Source organism: Atta cephalotes (assembly GCF_000143395.1).
Source record: "Atta cephalotes unplaced genomic scaffold scaffold00035, whole genome shotgun sequence".
NCBI classification, from domain to species: domain Eukaryota; kingdom Metazoa; phylum Arthropoda; class Insecta; order Hymenoptera; family Formicidae; genus Atta; species Atta cephalotes.
This window is the reverse complement of record NW_012130099.1, coordinates 530319-555001: the sequence shown is the minus strand read 5'-3', so window position 1 is coordinate 555001 and position 24683 is coordinate 530319. Positions and strand designations below refer to the sequence as shown.

The following is a 24683-nucleotide window of genomic DNA, read 5'->3' as shown; positions in this document are numbered from 1 at the left end:
AATCCCCTTCAGCATATATAGATATACATTGAAAAGCTCACACAGCCAAAAAGATTGTGTCACAAATTGCCAGAGATGGAGTGATGTTAAATCTGACAATGCAAGAAATTTAATTAGAGTAGAAGAATGTGAAAAAAATCGATTGATTCACACTTTAGTAGACAGAAAGTCAAGAAGCTTTGATGCATAATTATTCATAGAATTACATTTGTTTAAAAAACAAGAAATCAGATCGACAGTGTTCGTATTATGACAGTACGTTAGGATATATCACACAAGTTTAAAAAAATATTAAAATAAACGAAAGAGTCATACATTAAATATTCTTATTAAGCATTGAGAATATAATATATTATCAAGAATATTTATTACATATTATATAATACATAAAAACGATTAAACGAACATAAAGTGATCATTATGAAAATTAACTGGAATTAAAATTATTTAGCATAGATACATGAGCCTAAAACAATTCTTCATTAGTTCACTTATTTAAACCATTTTTTGCATGTATGCGTAATTGAATGCCTAACGTACGGATGTAATACAGACACTGTCGATCTTTATATCTGATTTCTTGTTTTTACTTTTTATACAAATGTAATTCTGTGAATAATTATGTATTAAAACTTCTTGATACATTTTCTATCTATTAAAATGAATCACTCGATTTTTTAGTATGAATATTTTTTCATTCTAATTTTTTTGCATCTTTAGATTTAATATCATCTTCATCTCTGGCAATCGTGACACAATCTTTATGTGCATGAGTATATCCGTTTTGATGTATATTTATATAACTGAAGAGGATTTCAAGATAAGTTAAAACATTTAAAATAAAAAAGACATTTATATCTACAGAGTAATCGTAAATTCATTCTTTAAGATTGTGCCTGATTGAAGGTTTGGTGTATTATATAATATGCATAACTACCACGCACGAAAGAGTTAAGCAATATCTTGTCAAGCATAACATCATGACTGTGTAGCGCACACACACACACACACACACACACACATACACACACACACACACACACACACACACACACACACACACACACACACACACACACACACACACATTTGCCATATTTTTCAGATCGCTTGATCTTTTGTCTGCTTTCGCGCTTAGAAGAAACCTCTGGAGCAGCGACAATTCGTAAACACACAAAGAAAGTCATTAAAAATGCGATAAAAGCATAAAAAATGATAAATGATTTTCAGAAATGATTCCAAATGCTTTACATATGTTGGTACAAATGTGTGTAGCTGTCCAAAAAAATACTTTGAAAGAAACTTTGTTAAATAAAGATATAGAATTAGCTATTTCGGCGTTAAAAATCAATTTCGGGAACATGTGAATACACAAGTACTTATGCATGAAAAATTTTTATTAATTTTATTTTATATTTTATAAAATTTTGTAATTGCTACAACTTATAATTATTATATTGTGCTTATTCATCTTTAAATAATTATTACACATTTTATTTTTATTTTAATAAATTTAATAATTTATGTTATTTATTTCTATTTGAAATAAATTAAATAAATTAAAATGAAATTAATTAAAAAATTTTGTTTTCAACAGGCGAATTTTTCCAAAATGCTTATATGAAATATAAAGATCATCGCGCTTTTGGAATGTATACGTTTTTTAGACCAAATTTGGTAATTACCGATCCCGATCTTATTCGAACGGTATTGACAAAGGAATTCGGGAGTTTCCATGATCGTGGAATGTACTTCAACGAGAAAGTTGACCCATTGTCCGGCCATTTGTTTCTTATGCCTGGAAAAAAATGGCGAAATTTACGCGTCAAATTGACACCAACTTTTACTTCAGGAAAAATAAAACAGATGTTTCCGATTATGAAAGAATATAGCGAAAAACTTGCAAAGTATTTAAAAGAAAAAGCACAAATGAAAGATCCCATTGAGATGAAAGAGATGCTTGCAAGGTAAATTAATTTTAAAGAAATTGTTATTAAAATAAAATTTTTTTAACAACAAAAATAGAATCTCCTTCATTTTAATGTAAAAGTTGTTAGCCTAATAGAAAATAAAATTAGAATTATATGATAAATAAATAAACAATATATCTAAATTAAGAAAAAGTATTTTGTCCTTTTGGCATATACAGAATGTAATACTTTTGTTAATTAATTTAATTTACTTATAATATCATGCAAAAGCGGCTAGATAAAAAAAACCGTTTAGGATAAAAGTTATATACGAGGCCTGTTCAAAAAAATAATCGAACTTTTTTTAATTTTTATTATTAAATATACAGCTTATTGGTCTTTGTCTCCTTCAAAATACTCCCCTCCTCTATTCACACACCTGTCCCAGTGTTTCCACTTTACCATGCAGTCCAGGAAAGCTTCTTTTATATTCTTTCAATGCCAGTGACGAATTCTTCTTAATGTCATCAATGGCATCCTTTCAATACTGATTTTAATTTTGGAAGAAAAGATCGCAAGGAATAAGATCTGGGGAATAGAGAGACTGGAGGAGGAACAGAATCATCTGATTTATGGTACAAAACTTGCAAATTGACAAGGCTGAGTGGCAGGCGCATTGTCATGGTGGTGGTGAAGAAATGGATCTGTTTTTTATTGCTACACTTTCTGAACTGGTATACAGTGCAATAAGTTGAAATAAAACAAATATACATTTGTTTCATTTCAACTTAATGTACCGGTTCAGAGTGCAGCAATAAAAAACATACTTCTTGAATTGTCTCGCTACAACTGTGGTCTCTTTGCGAATTTTTTCGCGCAATCTTTTCAAAATGTCTTTGTAATACTGGTTGATTGTTTGAGCTTGAAGTAAAAATTCAAAATTCACAGTTCCATTGAAATAAAAAAATTTTACATTGAATTGTTGTCGTAAATCAGACATCGCGAAAATCGCCACGAACACTAAAACTCGCACTCAAATAGCAATAACTCTGAAATTAAACGAGATGTATACAATCAGAAAAAAGCCGGTTACTCGGAAGATTATACAATTGTAATGTTGCCAACAATTATTGGTGTCCCACTCTTGTTTGTTATGTAGAATATTGATTTTGAGTTAAAAGTTTCAGTTTTTTGTTATGTGTCAAAATTGAAGATCAAGCAAAAGTCGAAAATGATATTCTTTGATGTCAGTAAATTAAATTATTTAATGAAAAATTTTTTTGTATTACATCTAGTGTTGCTCTTTCTTGATGGCTTTCTACTAGTATTTAAATCTTAGAATTCTGTTTGAATTCTGTCTTTCCACTATCTCATAACTATTAATTTTGAATCTTTATTTGAATATTAAATGTTTTTGTAAAAACACAACTATGTGTTAAAATGGGAAAATCAATATTTCTTTATTCATAAGAATTTATTCTTGTTTGTCTTCAACTTGGTATAAAATTGGTATTTCATAATTTCGATAAAATTTGATAATATTCATTAAAAACTGTTTATCAATTCTATAAATAGATATACAACAGATGTGATCATGTCAACAGCTTTTGGTATCGAATCTGATTGCATTGAGAATCCCAATAATCAATATCGAAGCTATCAAAAAAAGATTTTAGAGATAAATCCAATTTGGATTGCCTTATCTGTATTTACGCCGAAAATTATGGATTTTTTTTCCATCCCTTTTACGGATCGAACCGTCATCAGCTTCTATATGAATATGTTTCAAGAGACTGTAGAATATAGGCAATCTCATAATATCGTTAGATATGACTTCGTGAATCTGCTTTTACAACTAATGAAGAGGGATTATGTTGATCCTGATGAAAACAAGATTACCAACCACGTATCATGTAATATATATAATTTATGTTTATTCTTATATTAATAAACTTCTTCACAATGTGTTATAAATATAAATTATTTCTCTTTGCATTCATATAAATCAATAATTAAATTTTTTCTTAAAATGTGCTTTTGTTTAAAATTATATCATAACTAAATATGTCATTTTTTTATTTGCAGCAACTGTGAATAAACTTACCATGACAGAAGCGACTGCGCAAAGTTACGTTTTCTTCATAGCTGGCTTCGAAACCTCCTCAACAACGGGGTCGTATGCTCTATATGAATTAGCTCAACATCAAGATATTCAAGATAAAGTTCGCAAGGAAATCGATGAAATATTGGAAAAACATGGTGAATTGACTTATGACGCTGTGAATGAAATGACATATCTCCATAAAGTAGTAAATGGCAAGTATATATATTATCGCACTGAAATGACAATTAAATTGACGTCAATTCAACGTCGAAATTATCAAATTGTCGTCGAATCAACGTCAATTATTGTCGAAATCAAATTGATCTCGAATCGATGTTGATTCCATTATCATTTCTGGTTCGAGTAGTACACTGAAAAAAAAGTGATGTTATTTCAACAGCATTATTTTAACTGTAAATAATCTTATTAATTTAACAACAATATTAATAAAATAAATAAAATAACTAAAACAAGAGCATAAGTATTTGTTTCATTAATAACACTTTTTAAGCTTTCATGGTTATATCTTCAAAAATTTTAGAACGACTTTGCCAACGTAATGTTGACATCAATGAAAACACGGCGATAACCCGCAAACCTTCTGATATATTTGTTTCATGGAGTTATTGACTTAATAAAATTGTTTTCTAAGCTAAGATAAGGTTATCAATACATCCTTTTTTTCAGTGTATAATAATGAGGAGATAACTAACTTCCGTTGCGAAAAATATCAATGGTATTATCATTTGAACTAATAATAAAATTACAGACTCAACAACATTGTTATTATTAAATAATTTTACTACTTGAAGCGTTCATAAGAAAATCAGTTCGATCAGTGATAAAATATTTTATATTCATTGAATGCAGTCCAATAGGAATATCATTCGGTCAGTGATACAATATTTTGCCATTGGATTATTGTCAATAAGAATATCATTTGCATTGAAAGCTACTCATTTATTTACCAGTGGTGCTTTCAATAGAATTTTACCAATAGCAATATTTTACTACTGAAAATTTTATCACTAATCGGTGATTTTCAATAGTAAAATATTATCCCAGATAACCAAACGTGCGATATCCTACGGTATCCGCACAAAATATCGCTATCGTATTATTAGAGGCTTCCTGTGTATTCTACAATACATGATTTCTGATAGGTTGAAATTCTTATTCTCTGTTCTCTGTTCCTTTTATTGTGCGAAGTCACTTACTGTACTGCTACGAGATAGTGGTGTACAGCGTAACTATTATTATTATATGGTAGCAGTACAAAAAATATACATATATAGTACAACCACGGATGAGATACTATTAAAGACCGTCAACCCTGGGTAAATTTTCGGCAGTATAAAAAGGGTCCGGAAGTAATTGAAGAACGCTGACGTTATCGACAATTGATATAAATTTTAATTTTAATTGATATAAATTTGCTATTATTAACATAAATATTATTAACATAAATATTTGACTTATGCAATATTAAATTCATGATTTTTCATTATATAAATGTTCCATAAATAAATGTGCATACTAGTAAAGCTATAATATACAACATATCAACACTGTACCTGTATTGTATACTGTTTAGGTACTATATAATATCTGTATTAATACGGTGTACTATTATCGACAGAAGAGAGAGACTGTGGAGACTTCTAGTTCAAGATGATATACATGATAACTAGTACTACAAAAATACAGCGTATGATTTTCTAATCTGAAAATAGTCGTTATAACATTAAAATTAAATATTAGACAGTAGCTGACTGGATGTTCAGTTAAACTAGACAAATTTCTATCAAGACCATATATGAACAGATGTATCAGAGTTATATAATACATCCATGATTGTATAGATGTTTGTTATTCATCGAAGTGTAGCGGTTTCCATACGGTTTCAGAAGTCAAGGATAGCAGATAGCAGTATGCAAGCTTCGAAGCATTATAAAATTAGAATTTAGAGAAAAACTTTTTTTTATCATAATTTTATGATATGTATTTTGGAATAAGATATTAATCAATAATAATACTCATTTTAGCAATAAAACTATGAAATTAATATACCATTAAAAATACTAGTCAGTGATAAAATATTATCATTGGCAAAAACTCAGCTTGCTATAAAATACTGAATACTGAAATACTAAATATTGAAAACGCCATTCATTTTCAAGAGTTTTTCAATGATACTTTTAATAGTAAAATAATAGTAAAATAATAAAAAATAAATTATCTAATATTCTTGAGACTTCCATGTGCTTTCTATATAAAGATAATGCGTTTCGCGGGTTTCTTCCATGTCCAGACCCATTCTTGGAATGCCCCTTGAAATGACATTCTAAGAATGGATCTGAACATGGAAGAAACCTGCGAAACATATAATCTTTATATAGTAAAATTATCTGTTTCTCAACGAGATAGTGAATTATATAGTCCTTATATGTCTGAAATTTAGTAAAAAAAATCACCTAGTCTAAAGAATTTTTTTATTTCTATTAGTTACAGATTACCAAATTTTTCGTACGAGATATGGGATTTGAACTTGCGATCTATTAATTACGAAATCATCGCTCTTATTTGAAACATTGCATTATGTTAATTTCAATTATTTTGAGACATAATTTTCTATTTTTGTGTAATAAAATTTTTCAGTACAGGAAAATTTATTATACGAAAATATCTCATTACTTATATACTATTATAAATGTATGTTCATATATATTACTTATATTTTGGGAAAGATGTATCTTCATACTTTTCTTTTATGTATTGCAGAGACTATGAGAAAATATCCACCTGTTCCTATCTTAAATCGCATTTGTACCAAAGAAATAACATTACCGACAACAAATATTCGTGTGCCAGAAGGAACATTAATAACTATACCAGTATTAGGCTTACATCGAGATCCGTCGTTATTCCCGAATCCAGATAAATTTGATCCTGAACGATTCAACGCAGATAAAATAGAAGAAAGGCATGCCTATACTTATTTGCCATTCGGAGAAGGTCCACGAAACTGTATCGGTGTGTATTAATCCTACATTAATACTACATCTAATTTATACATTGATAATATTATATTTATAAATTGATAAAATCATCTTGTTATTTTTAAAGTATGCTTGCGTATGCTTAAATGATGTTTTATTAATAATTAGACTGCTACTATATCCTAATAGCATCCTTAATGTGCAGAGACATTCCGTAGACGCCCTAAGGACATTCAATTATAAGTAATATATGTCTTCTCTCCATCTTTCTCTCTCCCTCCCTTCTCTCTCTCTCTCTCTCTCTCTCTCCCCCTCTTTCTTCCTCTCTCTTGCGAAAATATTTATAAAGGTATTTTTAATTAAATTATTGATTTAATTTTGCATAACTTCTGTTGTTTTCATATATTAAAAAAATTAGTAAATATATCCTAATAGGTTGTATTGAGGAAAGCTTTGTAAGTATAACCATTAAAATGGCGAAAAATATAAAAATATTTTGCAAATGTCATATGTATTATTAATTTTCAGGTTCACGATTTGGCTATACGCAAACAAAGATTGGACTTGTGAGTCTTTTGTCGAGATATATATTTAAGCTTCACTCCCAGACTCCGATCCCACTTACCTTCAGCAAAAATAGTTTTATTCTCACAGCGAAAAATGGTATGCACTTTATTATTGAACCACGAAAATAATTGCGATATCAGATATCAAGAATAAAAATATTACAGGATAAATATATTTTATGTATCAATTTTTTAATTTTTACTTATCTTGTTTCTATAAACTATATATTATTATGTACTATTATATTATGTTTTATTATATGATAATATGATAATATGAATATGATAATATGAATATAATAATATAAATTACTTAGTGCTCATGTGAAATATTCGAACAAATAAATATTGTAGTCAGCATAATTATTTGAATTTTTGCGGAAATATTGGATGAATTAAACAATAAACATTTAAATGAATTTTTATAGCTACACGGCTTGAATTATGTTTATAGAATTTTAATACTTTTTTTTGTTGAATCAGATCTGTTATTATGAATGACGCGAAGTGAATATAACCCGTCCTTGTATCTTTCCTGTAACAAGTTTTATCACTGTCTTATGCGATCTTGTCACAACTCGTTAGCATTCTTGTCAAGTTGCTGCGATTAAATTTTTCGTACTGGGCACCTATCATGGAACAAGTCGGAATGGATTCCGATCGGAATTCTATTATGTTTTCTAATGAAAATGGAATAATTCCGGAATCCATTCCGATTTGTTCCATGATAGGTGCCTAGTGGATAATTCGATCGCAAAAACTTGATTATAATCGCGAGAATGTCGTTGTATCGATGCTGGAACTCCGGCAAAAAATTTTTTTAGAATTTTTCCGAAATTAAATATTCCAGATAAAATTGAATAAATTCGGATTTTTTAATCAAATTTTTCCAGAATATATAAAAATTTATTATAAATAAAACTAATTTATTAGAAACTATCCGATTTTAAGTTTAACATACATTTCTGCTAAAAGGCGTTTTTCGGAGAAATTCTGTACTTTAGGTAGGAATTTATCTGATTTTAATGGAAAGATGGGTGCTCGAAAAATCCGAGTACCCTTTTTCAAAACAAATTCTGATACTTTTAATTTTAATGTGCGATCGCAAGTGTATTTTAATATTTGTATTAATATTACAGAAATGTAAAGTAATTATGATAATTAAAAGGACTTATATATATTTATACATTTTTCATAATATATAATAATATATGTTATACTTTCAAACTTTAGTTTTTCATTTAAAATAGATTGCCATAAATTCTACATAAATTTTCGCGGTAAAAAATCTCGCAAATATTGATTAAAAACACAGCATTAAGTATTACAATTAAACAAACTTTTTTTTAGGACTTTTGCGTTTGTGCATGTCCAATTATGAAAAAAAAGAATATTTAAACCATTATTTCTGAAATATATTCAAAAATTTCTATGTATTATATTTCTGTGTATATTAATAATATTTATTCTTAAAGCTGTTACTCATATTCGCATCAATTTTTCACTGTTTATATAATTAATGAATTTACATACATACTTTTAAGCTTTTCTTTTCTCTTCTTCCCTTCTCACATCGCGCGCACGCATATCTCTCCTTCGCTCTCACAATTTATAAATATTTATGGGCGGCATTCATAAACCGGTCTTATTTTAAGATCATCTTAAATAACATATTAAGATGCTATAATAATACACCCCTCTGATTGATGCTGGAGTGACTAAATTGTTGGAACATTGCAGATCGATATAAATTTCGAATTTACTGAAAGGAGTCAAAATCCTTTTACAGGATTAAAGTAAATTGGAAGATGGATTTTATACTAAAATCGGAAAAAAAAAAAAATTAAAACTTAGGTTAACGATAAATAAAGTAGTAATTGTGTCTAGCAGTAAATGTTCGATCTTGCAAGAGATGGCGTTGCAATATGTTAGATAAGGACAAATGTATTGTACGCTTGAGTGAGACAGAACGATAATGTAAGAAATGAATGTCACTATTATCTTTTTTTATTCAGAATTAAAAAAATCTGTATCAATATCGATCAAATTCGGCGATCACTCCAGCATTCCTTTAAACCTTATCAACCCCTCTAAAATATAAACAAATTTTCATTTAATTCTCTATAAGTTTCAATAATTGGCATAGAAACTCAATCTGTATGAATTTATCTTTGTACTGCTATATAGTGCGCAAGCGCATACATAACGTTTATATAACTGCTGGATAAAAAATAATCGACAATCTATAGTGTTAAAAGACCTAATACTTTCCATTATTTCGATTAATTCTAAAACAGCCGATTACACACACAACACTTATACGCACGCAAAAAATTAAACAAGTGTAACATATATGTATAAATATCATAATCAATTTTTACAGTGTCTAAATACGTATTTAAGAAATCATCTATACATATTATAATCACATTAGGTAATAAAGTTTATCCGTACATTCAGCTTACAGATTAAATTTAAATTTACTATGTTGATAAGATACATGGTAAAAGTCCGCCTATTTGTTAGATATTACATAAATAATATTAAATAAGATAATATCAATATAATGTGACAAGAAAAATTTAATCTTTTGTGTCAATTTTTCAAAAATTATAAGCGGATTCTTCTTATAGTTCTCGAATGAGGATAAAAATTATTCTAAAGTTGATATATGTTGATGGATATCGAATATAAATGTCTTATGAATTAACATTATCCATAGTGAAAGAACTGAGGTGTACACTGAAGTGTACCAATACACTTATATATATATATATATATATATACTCGTCATAGATACATTATATAAATGCCCCGATATATGAAATTATTCTATTAGCTGAATTGCAACTTGTCGAATTATAATATTAACATTGCAAGTTTAATAAGTAAAAACAGTTCTCGCATCGACTTTTTCGAAAATTTTGTATAATTACAAATTGGCTATAACTTATTCTTACAATCGTATTCCCTACAATCCGGATTTTTCTAGACATTTATAAATGCCTTGTCTAAAAGATCTGGCAGTGAGTCCTCTTCAGTAGGCCAGTTACAAAATTGATATTTGATCATAGATTGATAAATGACACGTCAATGAAAAGAATAAAAATATAAAGTGTCAATATTTATAATATAAATATTTCGTAAACTTACATATACGTAAGAATCGTAGATATATTATGCTAAAAAATTGTAAATAAATCTGAGGTCTGTAGGATGAACATTCTAAGATTATTGACTTAGGCTGTACTGGTGTGACTGTTAGCACCGCTGATAGTGCTAAAGAGAGCAGCGCTATTGCGTTTGAAGCTTCCTACTTGCTCGTCTAACCATATTGGCTCCCCAAACAAAGATGACAAACTCTGACATAGTTTCTGATAATTCTCACGCAGCACTTCTTGATATTCATGTTGGTCCGGTGTGATTAGTTTACTATTAATTTGTAACGCTGTGTAACATATCTTGACAAATTCCCTGAAATCGCAAAAAGAAATCTTTGTAAGTAACTATAATATCATGCATATGAGAAATTACAAAATATGAGAAATATGAGAAATTACAAAATATACCTAAAGACATCTTTCAACTCTTCTACTTTATCATCGGGATATTGCGGAGATAGCGCGGGATCTAGAAATGCGGAGGCGTAGGCTAAAGGACCGGCATTCACTGTTACGCAAATGCTACCTTGGAGACGTAATTGCAGTTTTTTTACGTCCGTCGGTCCAATCAAAGCCACATCTTCCAATTCCTGAACACGTTGCCTCATCTCATCCAAAGCGACCTCGATAGGGCTGAGCTCTACAATCCGTTTTTCGGCAATTCCGATGCGCTTTTTCACATATGGAAAAGCATATTGTGCTGTGAAAATAACAAGCATAAATTTTCATATCTCTCAATAAAGCAAAATCTTAGATAACATAAGTCTGCAAAATTTAATTTTTTGTGCTATTTGGAAAAGAAAAGTAATTTTCTATAGTTTTTGATGCGCTGAATCCGCGAGTAAAATTGTTCTATACTATGTCAAACTTTTTAAAAAAATGAGGTCTGAAAAATGCGTTTTTGGCTTTGAAAATTCGTAGCTGATAAACCTGATGTATGAGATATTTCGAAAAATGCTAAAATTAATGTAATTAGACATTATACTTTGATATAAAAATATCGAATCTTTTACAGCCAGTGTCGAACCTCTGGTTTGAATCTCTAGTTGCACAATGTCAAATATAAAACGATTGTCTCATAGTTTTAGACAAAATATTGTTGCTCTAAAAAAACTTAAATTCACACAATGAGACATCCAACCGTTTCCGTGTTTAATGTTTATTTAAGAACTTCAAGACGAAATTACAATCTTTTAGCTTAACATCTTAAATCGTAGATCGTAATCGTCCTCCTTCCATAGAACAACCGAACCATACATCAACCGAACCATACATCAACTTCTCGAATAAAAATCGTTCAAGCTTGAAAAATAACTGTACAATTACATTTACGCAGCAAGTTTACACATCACCTAAATATATATTAGGAGCAGTAGGTTTCCTGAGACAATCACTCAGTCTATTAAATACATTTCCTACAATTCGATCATCCTGATTATTATATAATCGTCTCAATTAATCCTTTCGTTTCTAAATTCCAAGAATGCATATTAGATGCTTATAAAGTCTCTTAAATTTTGGAACCTAACCAACTTCGTTGATACATTCAGTACGTTCATAAAATATACTAGGAACAGTAGGTCCGAAACAAACTCATTCTATTAAGTACGTTTCCTACAATATTGTAAATAATAAATTGATGTGATAAAAAACATTTTTATTTACGGAGCGCATTAAAAATTATTCGGAGCGCATTAAAAATAATAGGAAACTATTATTCTTTTCCAAAGCAAAAATCATGCAAATCTATGTAATCAAATAAATTATTTGACATTTGACTGTACTTGTGAGAATAGTTCTACGTTTCCATTGTTCCTCCGGACTGCCTCTCGCTTTGCCTTCCTTAGTAAACGGTGTCTCGAACATGAAGCAGGATACGTTGTGATTCTGCTCAAACTCTGTCTGTAGTACTTCTAACTCGATCTTTTCAAAGTACGGTGTGACATGCGTTACCTGAATATATGCTACCTTAGGATCCAACTCACTTACGTCAACTGGTACAGAATCCATTATCATCTTAACGTTCTCAGATCCGAACTTTTCGCTATACAAATGCAATAAACGTTCTGATATCTCAGATAATGATGTTACTTTGGGTTCCTTATAGATATATTCTTGACAATTTTCCTCTTCGAAGTATGCCTAAATAATAATACATATGTCAATTTTATCTTATATATTTCTTAATTATAAACCGAGACACTATAATTTTGTATTAGAGTATTTCTGCGAAAAATATATACTCTGCCGATGATGTGTGTATCTTACCATGCCAAAGAATGCTACTCTGTAGAACCTTCCGAGCAATCTCTTTCCAGTTCGCGTTACCTCCACAATTTTATTACAAGCTTGTGCCAAATGTGAATAGCAATTAGCTAAAGCTTCATAATTTCTCTTCTTTTCATACATAGGAACTATTAAGCGATACAAATGTCCAAGCAATTCGAAACGCTCGGCTTTCTCTAACGTGTCGGCACAAACTTCCAATTGTTCGAGAAGTAAACTTTCATTATAATGGATATCTTGAATGCCTGAAACAAGATTAATATCTCTAACATCTGTTCTCAAACATGACACAATAAAAACATAATAAACACAGATATGACAACACAATGCAATAAAATAAACACACAAATCTCACCAGCATCGAGTTTGAGATTGCGTTCATCCTTTGATATGTTCACAGAAATTTGATCGAAAGCTTCTGCTCCCCACAGATGAACTTTCCTCAATTTCAGATATTCAGCCATTAGTGCTGCGATATGTAGTTGACAACAAGCAGCCTTAAGAATGAAAAATGTATGTTAACTTATGAAAGAGCCTCGTGCATATACATGTAAATGTATATTTTTCTCGAAATAATTAATAAAAGCAGATACCTCGGAGAAATTTCCGTCCCTGGCATGATTCCTAGCCATAGTTTCTAACCAGGTATGCCTCAATTCGGGTGTGCTGGCATAAGAGTTGGCTAAACTATGTTGTAAATCGACTAGCATCTCAGGATCGTTATTATGCTCCCGCATTTGCGCGGTTGCCATTAAAACTGTTCGTATTCTTTTGTTGAGATCCTTCACTTCAACTGGGAAACCTGTGCCTTTCATAACTTTATCAGAGGAAGCGTAGCTATTAATTAAGGACAGCGATTCTTGAAATCGCGAATTGTTCAAACTGATTACGTTCCCTAGCATTTGAGAGACTGAAATTATAACCTAGAACAAATATACGAAAAGATATGTGTTTTAAAGTTTGTATAATTCAGTTAAAAATAATGATAATAATAATTAGATATAGATACATCGCATTAAATAAATTCAATTTGGAATTGTGCTCTAAACAAGAGTACTGTACCTGCAAGTGCACTCTAGTCAATCCCTTCCGACTAGTAAACTCAAAATTACTTCGCATGAGCAAATATAGCAAAGCGCAAGACTCCTGTCGTATGGAACTCAGCTTGCTGTTACAGCAACGCAACAGCTCATAACATAAGCGTCCACAAAGTATAGCATTGCCTACAGGGAAAAGGTATTCAAGCTTTGTGCATGTTTTACATGTGATTATTATACATATATGCTTTCTTTCATCGACGACCAATTATGTATTCATTATCGTTCTTTATAAATAAAATTCAATTTTTGAAGTTCAAGAATTAATAATTACCTTTAAAAAGCGCGATAGAATAATTATTTAAAAAAGCCCGGAGTCCAGCGAAAACATGACGTAATAAAGTTTCAGACTGACCAACTTGAAGGAATGATAAATAAATGTTAAAAAATTTTTGCATGACTGCATTGTCGCCTTCATTTGCCAAGAGAACATCCTACAAAAAACAAGATGTATTGGTAATCATTTATACAATTCATATGTAAAATTAAGGAGGCAAAAAATTTTATGATAGAATTATAATTACTTTAAAATGGATACAAAAGAGACCCAAACAATCTAACGCAATTAGGCCTACTTCTGTTGCCATGTTTGCCTCCAATAGAGCTTGATACACTTTGTCGCTATCATTTTCAATTAGATTCTCTCTAGAAACTGTATTATGAGGTTGCAACGTGCTGGTAGCAGGATTTTCAGTGGTAAAGTCTGGTGGCGCCATTCTGGCAGGTAAAGTCATTGCTTTGACAGTGCGAGGTTTCCCAGTATTATTTGCAATATTCGCGGCTATTTGTCTCTTACCGATATATTTAAAATGATGCAAACTCATCCTAAAAATAGATGAAAACAAAGTTCATAAAATTTAGGAATGAATGTATTAGATGCATCAGTATATATAATAATGAATAAATCAATATTGACGTATTTTGCTTAAAATAGACAATATTTTTTACTATTTTTTATACTATTAGTTTTGTCACTTACTCAATCACTGTAAAGAAGCTCAGTATTTCTGTATCATTGCATTGTTGCCACCAGGCAATCACTTGATGATCACCCAGATACTTGACAATGAATAGAAAACAAAGTAATATATCCTTTACTTCGGAAGGCTGCAATTTATCGCATCTAGGCGACGATTGCGTCACGCTCAAAGTACGCGAATGTCTCTTTCTCTCGTTCATTCCATTTTCCGGCAATTCTCTAACAATGGTGGTCTCTTGGGAAACGTTAGATTGAGATGCACCAGACATCGTCGATGTATCAGACTCAACACTGGTGCAAGAATATCCATTTACTAATCCTTGACCCGCAATGGCGGCAAAGTAAGCGGAATCCCGTAAATGCATAGATGATCTTATAGGCGATTGAGTATCCAGGTGAAGAGTTAATCTGTGTAACATCGAAACTTCTCTTTGACTTACAATTAATTATAAATTATTATATCATTTTATTAATACATCGATGTATACCTGTGAATGGACTTAGGTGTACTCGCAGATGTGGAACTAGCAATGGTATCTTTCGTTGTTAGAAACGAACTACTGGTCGATACTCTGTTAGTACCGTTTTGCTTGATTTCTACCTTGATTTCATTTTCCTCTACTGACTGCAGTCGATGCAAATTCTCCAATACAATGCTGAGCCACGGTATATAAATTGATGCTATTCTGCTCAGTTGACCCTGAATAATTAAGATTCAAAATGAAGTACATATAAATTAGTATAAATTATGAGAAGAAACAAGATCTTTAATTTTTTTCAACAATGCAATTTCTTAAAGACCACGCTAATGTTTGTAATCATAAACGAAATATTAAAAAGTCATACTTTATTTTGATATCTATCGTCCAACTCATGTTTTGCCATTAGATCCCGTAAGGTACCAATGGCGACCTTACGGATCTGCACAATTTCATTAAGAGAGGTCTTGACTTCTTGCATCAAAAGACCAGCCAAGAAGTGATGTTTGCAAAATTCCTCCGTAAGGCAATATTCATTCATTAGATCTATCATCAAATAAATATTTTTAATATATATTATGTCTATCTAATTAATATAACTGAAATAATAATATAATATTATAAGTACGTATAAAACATAGATAAATAGAAAAATATAAAATTTTCAGTGCAAAATCCTATAAAAATACAAGTAATGTGTATATTTATCGATCTGATTCAATCTTTGAATCAATGTTTTTAAACTGACTAAAATCAGAACTAATTTTAACTAACACAAACTATAATCAGCATTAGCTAAATAGCATTGTTAAAAGAAAAAATACATAATGGATATTTGCTATAAACAAGAATATACGTGCGTATAACCCACATATTTATGAATATAATTATAAACATACCCTCACATTCTGGTTCACTCTCAGTATCATTGTCAGAATCTTATGAGCACGCGAATGATTAAGTTACAATAAATTAGTTAATTTTCATTCGTAATTCTCGTATGTATCGATGATACAAGAACTTACCTCTAGAAGCAAAGCGCGATTGCATCATCGGCAAATTGAAGGATACATAGTGCTCATGAGAGCAGATAATTTGTAAAAAGGTGAACTTGAAATCGTGCAACGTGCGTTGATCGCCAGGCGAAAAGTTGTCCAGATAAGAATTGATGAGACGAAACACGAAGCCACGATCCATGAAAGTGAGACATCGCTGTGTCAAGATAATCAAAATCAAAATGGTAAAAAAATATATATACAGTGCATTATATTTCATAATATTATAATATATACCTTCAAAAATTGTGCGAGACTTTTGTTCAATTCGTGTGTCTCTACTGGCATTTCTCGGTACTTGGTCATTAAGTATGGCATAATTACATCTAATAACATTTTGATCTTCTCGTGGTAATCTTTTGAAAATCGTTCATTTCTATGCATCTGAGAAAAAGTAAATTACTTGTTCAATTAATTTTGAAACAAAATTGATAATTTATTTTGCTAATTTATTTTGATTCCGAAAAATAAATTAATATTTAATTATAAACAATCTTATAATCGATGTTAATAAATCGTCAATTTCAAGGTCTTAGATCTCAAAGAGCTAAAAAACTTACCTTTATCCTGCCAGTACTCAGCAAATATTGTGCCATACTTTTTATCATTATTTCAAAAAAGAAGTTTGAGTGATGCATGAATTTATTCACCACCAGAAAATCAGTATTACTCGGTTGCAGTAAAATTGGCAAGTGCTTCGCCAATTGTTCGTGAACTGTGACGTTACCATTTCGTAGAGGAAGCACAAACACAAACTGAAATCAAAGAACTAGAATAGAGTCAGACCAATCGAAAAGTAAATTAAATTTTTAAAATTCTAAAGATATCAAGAGCTAAAATTGGAAATTGGATATTTATCACAGATATATTCTAGATTCTACCTTGATGTATGCTTGTAGAATTTCCTTACGTCCAGCTTCGTGCACCATATTAATAAAATGTATCAAAACTCTAATCACATACAATCCGACCTCTTGACTGCTGTTGCATATTAGCAACACAAAGAGTTGATTCAATATAGTTGGAAGAAACGTGATAACAGTGACTAGTTGAACTGCATGTGCTGCTTTCAAGATTTTACACGTTTCTGAATCTGAGGGCGTCGTTGAAGGTTTTGTGTCCAAAATACGTTCAGCGTGAACGAATAGATTATGCAGATGAAGATCCCGCGTAAATACTGTCGAAATTAATTGAAAAGATACCGTGAAGATTGGTCGTTGAGAATCGATCCAAGTAATATCTGGTCCTGCGTTCTGCAAAAATATATTTAAATCAATCTCTCCTCTCTTATATCAAGCTTTTTAACTATATTATTAATTTATAAAACTAATGATTGATCTTACTCTTACCCCTTTCCCTAATCCAAGGGGTTGTATAGAAAGATATCCCAAAGGCAAGTGCGTCGCTACGGGCAATATTTGGATATTCGATTCTATATCTACGTTCAGTCTGTATAACAGATAAATTAAAAAAATTTTTTTTCTGCCATTTCAATGTTATAAGATACTGTAAAATATGATATCAATTTAAATTTTCATCAATTATTCAATCGTTAGTTTATCACCTCACCTTCCTTTGTGCAGTAAAGGTGCCCATGCATAACCGACACAGTTTTCAACGCCATTCTCTTTCTTTTTATTCATATCACAACTTATGTGATAAAAGGAGAATAATATATGATGTTTCGCGTGCAGTTTCGTAGGTAACTTAATCTTAATTTCTTCATACCAAGAAGGCACTGCGTTATGATGTAACACTGCGCACGATGCTCGTAAGCACAGTAACGACGAACCCGGTCTTCCATAAATTACCTATTAGGAGTAGTAGAAAGAAAATAAAGCCTATTTTAATTCTTCAACATCTAAATGAATTACCGTTATTTTATTACTTACTCGTAAAGGTTTGGCGTCTTCGCTGTCGTCATCACGGAGTTCCACAATGCATGCTATGTTCCTAGCTCGGGTAAACATCTTCTGACTGTCAAAGTTGAGTGTCTGCGGGTACACATACACATGATTGATATACGTTGTGTATGGATGTACATCCCTCTCAGAAGTGCTCTCGAATTCGGCAATCTCGATTGTTGGCTCCACCGTTGGTGGTATTGGAAATGGCTTTAGCGGCGCTAGGCAAGTCGACAATGTATCTAGAAATCGTATTTTATGTATCGTATACCTGGAATCGTTCGAAACTATTGACTATAATTTCTTTTTTCACACTAATGTGAGAATGATTATTAAAAATCGTCTAATTTATTACAAAAATAAATAAATTATGTAGAATTAAGTTACAAAAAGTATGTTCTTGCACTAATATTGCTTCTTTAAATCAATTTTTCCAATATCGAGATAAAGTATCTTTAGTTTTAAAATATTCAAGAATTATTACTGATATTTATTGTATAAATTAAAAAAAAATGAATTTTTTGTAACAATACTTATTACTCGATTACGAACTTTCAGGAATGTCCGTGATGGGTTCTATTTTAATTTTTAGCCAGGCAGGTATCACAGTTAATTTGCTAAGTTTCTCAGGCCTGTGAGTAAAATTTTGTTAATATAATAATTAATAATGTATGCACGTTGTACTCCATATTGCATAAATTTTTGAATTGCATTAATTTATTATTAATACATACTTTCTATACTCAGAAAGAAGTTTTAGCAGCTCCTCATCTTTTATTCTATTACCCTCCTGCCTATATATCGCTGGGAAATCTGAGGATGTATCTAGTTCATTGCTATACAGTCTAAACAGTGGCCTCGCAGTCCACGCAAACGGCATTCTATAGTTTCCCAGTCTAAAAAGAGGATTGCAATCATATACAATTAAGGTTATATATAATTTTAGTTAATATAATCTTGTTAATTAAGCATTCTCTTAAAACATTTACATTCGATTATATATTCTATGCAAAAAAGTATCGGTATTATAATTTTACCTTTGGCAACACGCTCGGACTTGCTTGTGCACCTTCAAGCCCAATCTTGGATCCTTGGTAGCTCTCAAATATGGCTCTGAGGTCTGATATATGTTTCCTTGAAGTAACTTATCTATCCTTACAACGAGAAATATATCTGGATGAGGATTACTAATGTTGAATATGGCCTGCAACAGCAATCACGTTTTTGTATATTTTTTTCTAAATTCTTATTCTACTAATAAATAACAATAAATTACTAAATTTTTATCTTGAACAGATTTATATACTTTTTAGAGATGGATATGTAACCGAAATCTGATAAATGGGACAATACTCTGAAATGTCAAATTACCGAAATTTAAAAGGGGATTCAGGTCTAGAAGCTTAATTTTTAGGCTATTTACGAATTTTTTCTGAAAAATTCGTAAAGTCTATTCAAATCAGGATTTCTCCTATATATTAGTACATATTTCAAGTATCTTTCAATATTTTTTTATTGTAATATTTCAAGAAATAAGCCCTATATAAATTTTTGTGAGATCGTGGAAAAAACACAGTGATCATGATTGCAGCTGTTCTGCTCATCTGAAACAAAAAACCGAAGAGATTCTTAAAGCATATGAGTTGGGCTATCGTGATGTTGACCTATGATAAAAAAAATATTAGAAAGAAAAAAATGGCGTCATTTTGGAAAATTATTTTCCTATTTTTTCGAATTTTTCGAATCTTTAAAGTACTATAAAATAAATAAAAATAAATATTTTGAAATACTTTATTGTAGTTCAGACGAAAACTATGTATGCGCTAAAGATGTGGGCGCGATTGGTCAAATAGATTTTGAGAAATCATGATCACCAGTTAAAAAAATGCTGTTTTAAGAAAAACGCAATTAAAGTTTTTTTAACTGATTAGAGATAGAGATAGAGAGATAGAGATAACACTCGATAATATTACTTACAATCAATCTGCTATTCCAGGATCATAAAGGGCATCTTTCTCTTCACTACTTACATGCTACAAGAGTTGCAATTATAGTAAAAACATTAAAAAAGTTTAAAATAGCAGTAACTAAATTTTTTTGAAACAAAAATCAGTATTTTTAGAAGTCTTTAATTTTTTTGCCGACATGTTCGTAAAATCTACATCTTTCTCAGCTATAAATTGATTGCCCATGAAATGTCGTTTTTTCTGAGTCTGCATAAATTCATTTTCTCGAACCTTTTCTATTCATTTTACTACGTAAAAGTATACGAAATATGTATTTGACACGAAGAACTTGTTTGCGCTCGTGCCAACGTTCGAAGTAATATTGATACACAAATAGCTGCTCCTTTACAGAGACAGGTTACAGAATCGACCCTATTTTTAAAACAGAAGTTTCTAGTACCTCCAACTTTTAAAAATAACGGTCGCTCGAATCCGAATCAAAATATAATTCTTATACAATGCTTTATTACCTGCTCCTGAGCGCAGGGCGGAGCACGCTCAGAGTTCCTTACAAAAGCACTTATATTCCAGGCGCTATATCTTTGTAATCTTTGCAAATTCGCAAAAATCCTTTTACGTACTTATTCTACAACCCAAATACTTGCGAAAAATGCACTAAAAAAAATCGATTTTTTTTTATCTTCTAGACACAAATCTCCCCTTAAGATGCGATAACGTCTTAAAATCTCAAATTACTGAAATTTAAAACATACAACAATATCCCAAAAAGTATAAGCTTTTTGGAAGTATTTTTTGAAAACTGATAATTTGACATTTCGAAATATTGTGTTAGTTTCAGTTTTCGGGATTATGGTTTTTCAGTTCTTTGCATGTCCACCATTTCTTCAGAATCATATTCATTTTTTTTTCATATAATGTATAAATAATAATCATGCCTGTTTCGGATATTTTATCCAGTCTGAAGGAATGTTTTTTAATTCTCCAGAAAGAGTAATATCCTCTGTTTCTGTTGTAATTCCTGTGGGACTAAGTTCCTTCGCCATATCTCGTACTATTTCATGATTAACATCGAAGTGAAAATTCTCTGTGAGTTTCCTGCCATTCCTCGCATCGAAAAGACTCAACACTGTATGATAAGGTTCCACTTGACAAAGAGATTCCTTTTCGTCGATAGGTGCTTGCAGTCTAAATTTAAGACTTTCGCACTTGACAAGAATTCTGTGACCGAACTGCTCCTTGTAAGGATCCACATTATCGACAGATTGTCCTATGTGCGTTTTAGCATGTGGTATGTAAGGATATACGCTGAACAGTCTTTTTCTGTTCTCTCTCCTTGCTAAAGCAATGCTGGTGTCAGTCTCTCTAGAATATTTTATTAATTGCGGATTCATGCTCTGCTCGAGACCTTTCAGTGTGCCATAAACCTAAAATCAAAAACATATGAAGTCCATTTTAATATATGTATATGTCCACAATCCAACATGTATCTTTTATCTTGTCACAAAACTATCTTCGGGGGAATTTTCATTTAAAAGATTAAGACTTAATAACACGATTAGGATAATTTTGCAATATGATTATTTTACCTGCATAGGTTGCGGTGACGGCGGAGGTGTATTACAGGTTCTTTCTAGCGATGCAGCACGCTTTTCCTCTTGTTGTTTATAGTGTTGTAAGACGGAACTGACTTTCAATATCCAATCTTGCATATCGGCTTCGTTATCGGCAGCTAAAGTATAAGACTTGTGAGTGTCACTCATCCGTAGTTCAAAGCAAAATCTCCCGCGCTTTGAATTTCTAACAACTTCCGTACAAAAGTCCATCACTATTGTTAGTTTCGCTTCGCCCTTTCTATCATCTTTGAAAAATTCGAGTATATAAGTGCCGTCAACCTCCTGTCTGAGATGACAGAAACGTCTTTTGAACGATTTCGAGCCAATATGAGCAAACATTCTGTCCGTACTACCAATCTCAGGGCCTTTCATTAAGTAACCTTCTTTCGTTATACCGTCGTTTTTTGTTAAATCCTAAAGATTCACAAACAATATACATACTTAACCCTAAGTATGAACAAGTATAGTAATATAAATCATATTGAACAATTCTAGGTATTCTTATATTTAAGACTGTTTTAGGTATAATATTATGAATTAATTAGAGAGCCACATCTCAAGATATACTTGAGATAGATGATCTTGAAATAGAATGCACTATGAATATCGATCCTAAATTTTAAAGATTCAAACTGTCACCGTTATTATAATATAATTGCACATATAAATCTTATAGAGTTAAAATGGCATTACCTCGTCTACTTGATCCACCTCGGTATCAATTTCATACACTTCGTCTTTTAGATCATCTGATTTTAATATTCTGGAAATTTGTTTTATAAAATAATAGCAATAATAATAATTTACAAAATAATGGATGGCTTTCAACGAATCTAATTAAAAAGCGTTGAACTTACTTTGGTAATTCAAGATAAGCCCCACTATACGCTGCATATTTGTAATGTACAAGATTCCAGTTAGATATATAACTGGATAGACACTCCTTTGTCAAAAGATTCTCCACTCCTTCTTCACATTCCGTAATATGTTGTGCTGTTGGTACCACGCTGCGATATCTCCTTGGCAAAACCACTTGCTAGAAAACACATATTTAACAACACATCATAATTATGTATTTAATGTATCACAATATACATTTAATAATTATTTAATATTCAATATTTTGATTATAATTATTTGTTATCTCAAAAAGTAAAATTTTCAACGAAATATATTTTTTATTTTATTTATATAGAATTAAATTGAAAACATTAACTGTATTCTTTATGTATATTTTAAAATTTTATTTTATATTTTATTACTATCCTTCTTTTGTTCATTCATCTATGTATAAATAACATGCTGATATACAGAGTTAAACTGCTAAACTTAAAAATATAAATTTAGAATCTCCAAACAAAATTCTTAAGTTACAGAACCATAGGAATGAATGTCGAAATAATTTAGATTTATCTCCTTTACTGCTTTATAATCAAAATGTAATTATTAAATTAAATTCAAAATTATGATCTTCACCCTTAAGACAAGCATTATATCTATCGATGAGAAAACAAATGACTAACTGACATTGTGTGTTTGTATGATTAAAAAGAGCTCTGTTTAAAGTATTAATAAAAGCCTATTGATAACCTTTGACTTTTAATTTAAAACAAAGATATTTCAATATTTTTCATTCCTACAGTTCTATAAATAAAGAAGTCAATCTCTTAAACAAAGTATTTGCGAGCAAACCAACTTCCAAAGGAAAACTTTGTTTTGAGTCCTAAATTCATATTTTAAATTTAGTTTAACATTCTGTAAATAAACAGTACAAAAATGAAAACTTACAGAAATATCATCTTGGGGATACAGCAGCAATTCTCTCTGAGGATCATTTTGCAACAGGGTCTTATTCTTTAGCACAAAATTCTCAAAGTCAATGGGTTCGACTAAGTGTGGTTTATTCTGCAAAAAAAAACATGAATTTTAAAAGATACAGAATTTCACGAGTATAGAAAATTTTGAAATATTTCTTTAGCTTTAATTCCAAAATTAAAAAAATTCTATGATGAAGAACGACAGAAAAGATTACAAAATTTGGATATTCAGGCTACCGAGACGATTGTTTACATCCCGGATTCATTAGTACGGGCAGCTCGGCGCGCTAAATCTCGAGTAATATTCCGACGAAGTGCGTACTCGAATCCGAATGATAAGCAGACGACGAGATAGACGTCTCACCTGCACTGTGCTCTCGCGGACGACCTGTGATACCGTCTCCCGCAGCTGCGCCGCCATACCGAGTTTCCCCAGGCCGCGCGTGAACTTTCTCTCGCTCATCCTCGCGAACGTCGAGCGGCGCCGATTCACCCCCGAGTCAATACCGTCTGATGTCGCCGCGCCGGTCACGTTAGACCGCATCGGTCACCGTGCCCGGACTTGCCGGGGAGTAACTGGGAACATATCATACAACTGCACCTCGTCACAATTAGTCACAATTAATCAAGATCGCGCGACCAACTCCCGTCTCGTCGGCCATCACCAGTGACACCAATGACACCAATGTCACCAATCGCATTCCGTCCCCGCCGCTCCGCGTTGTCGGTTCTCCTCTCTCTCTCTC

General features: G+C 31.2%; 2 protein-coding genes across 2 annotated transcripts; one reads left to right on the top strand and one right to left on the bottom strand.

The window, feature by feature from the left end:
- The first annotated feature begins 1650 nt into the window (after positions 1 to 1650).
- On the top strand, positions 1651 to 7708 carry LOC105621650 (probable cytochrome P450 6a14). The gene is made up of 5 exons (XM_012203118.1): positions 1651 to 1967; positions 3486 to 3823; positions 3996 to 4226; positions 6796 to 7047; positions 7542 to 7708. Exons 1-5 carry the CDS (start codon positions 1651 to 1653, stop codon positions 7706 to 7708), a joined length of 1305 nt encoding a protein of 434 aa, XP_012058508.1.
- A 3110-nt stretch (positions 7709 to 10818) lies between these two features.
- On the bottom strand, positions 10819 to 24481 carry LOC105621606 (dedicator of cytokinesis protein 9). Its single transcript, XM_012203075.1, has 29 exons — positions 24302 to 24481; positions 23909 to 24025; positions 22978 to 23156; positions 22814 to 22883; positions 22094 to 22534; positions 21443 to 21931; positions 19578 to 19744; positions 19275 to 19436; positions 19093 to 19172; positions 18529 to 18782; positions 18206 to 18447; positions 17980 to 18085; positions 17518 to 17889; positions 17197 to 17391; positions 16874 to 17020; positions 16607 to 16793; positions 16481 to 16519; positions 15949 to 16127; positions 15591 to 15802; positions 15103 to 15510; positions 14648 to 14948; positions 14398 to 14557; positions 14089 to 14249; positions 13620 to 13949; positions 13382 to 13523; positions 13009 to 13271; positions 12525 to 12882; positions 11149 to 11440; positions 10819 to 11053 (listed from the first exon to the last, which is right to left on the bottom strand). Exons 1-29 carry the CDS (start codon positions 24479 to 24481, stop codon positions 10819 to 10821), a joined length of 6468 nt encoding a protein of 2155 aa, XP_012058465.1.
- Positions 24482 to 24683: the final 202 nt, after the last annotated feature.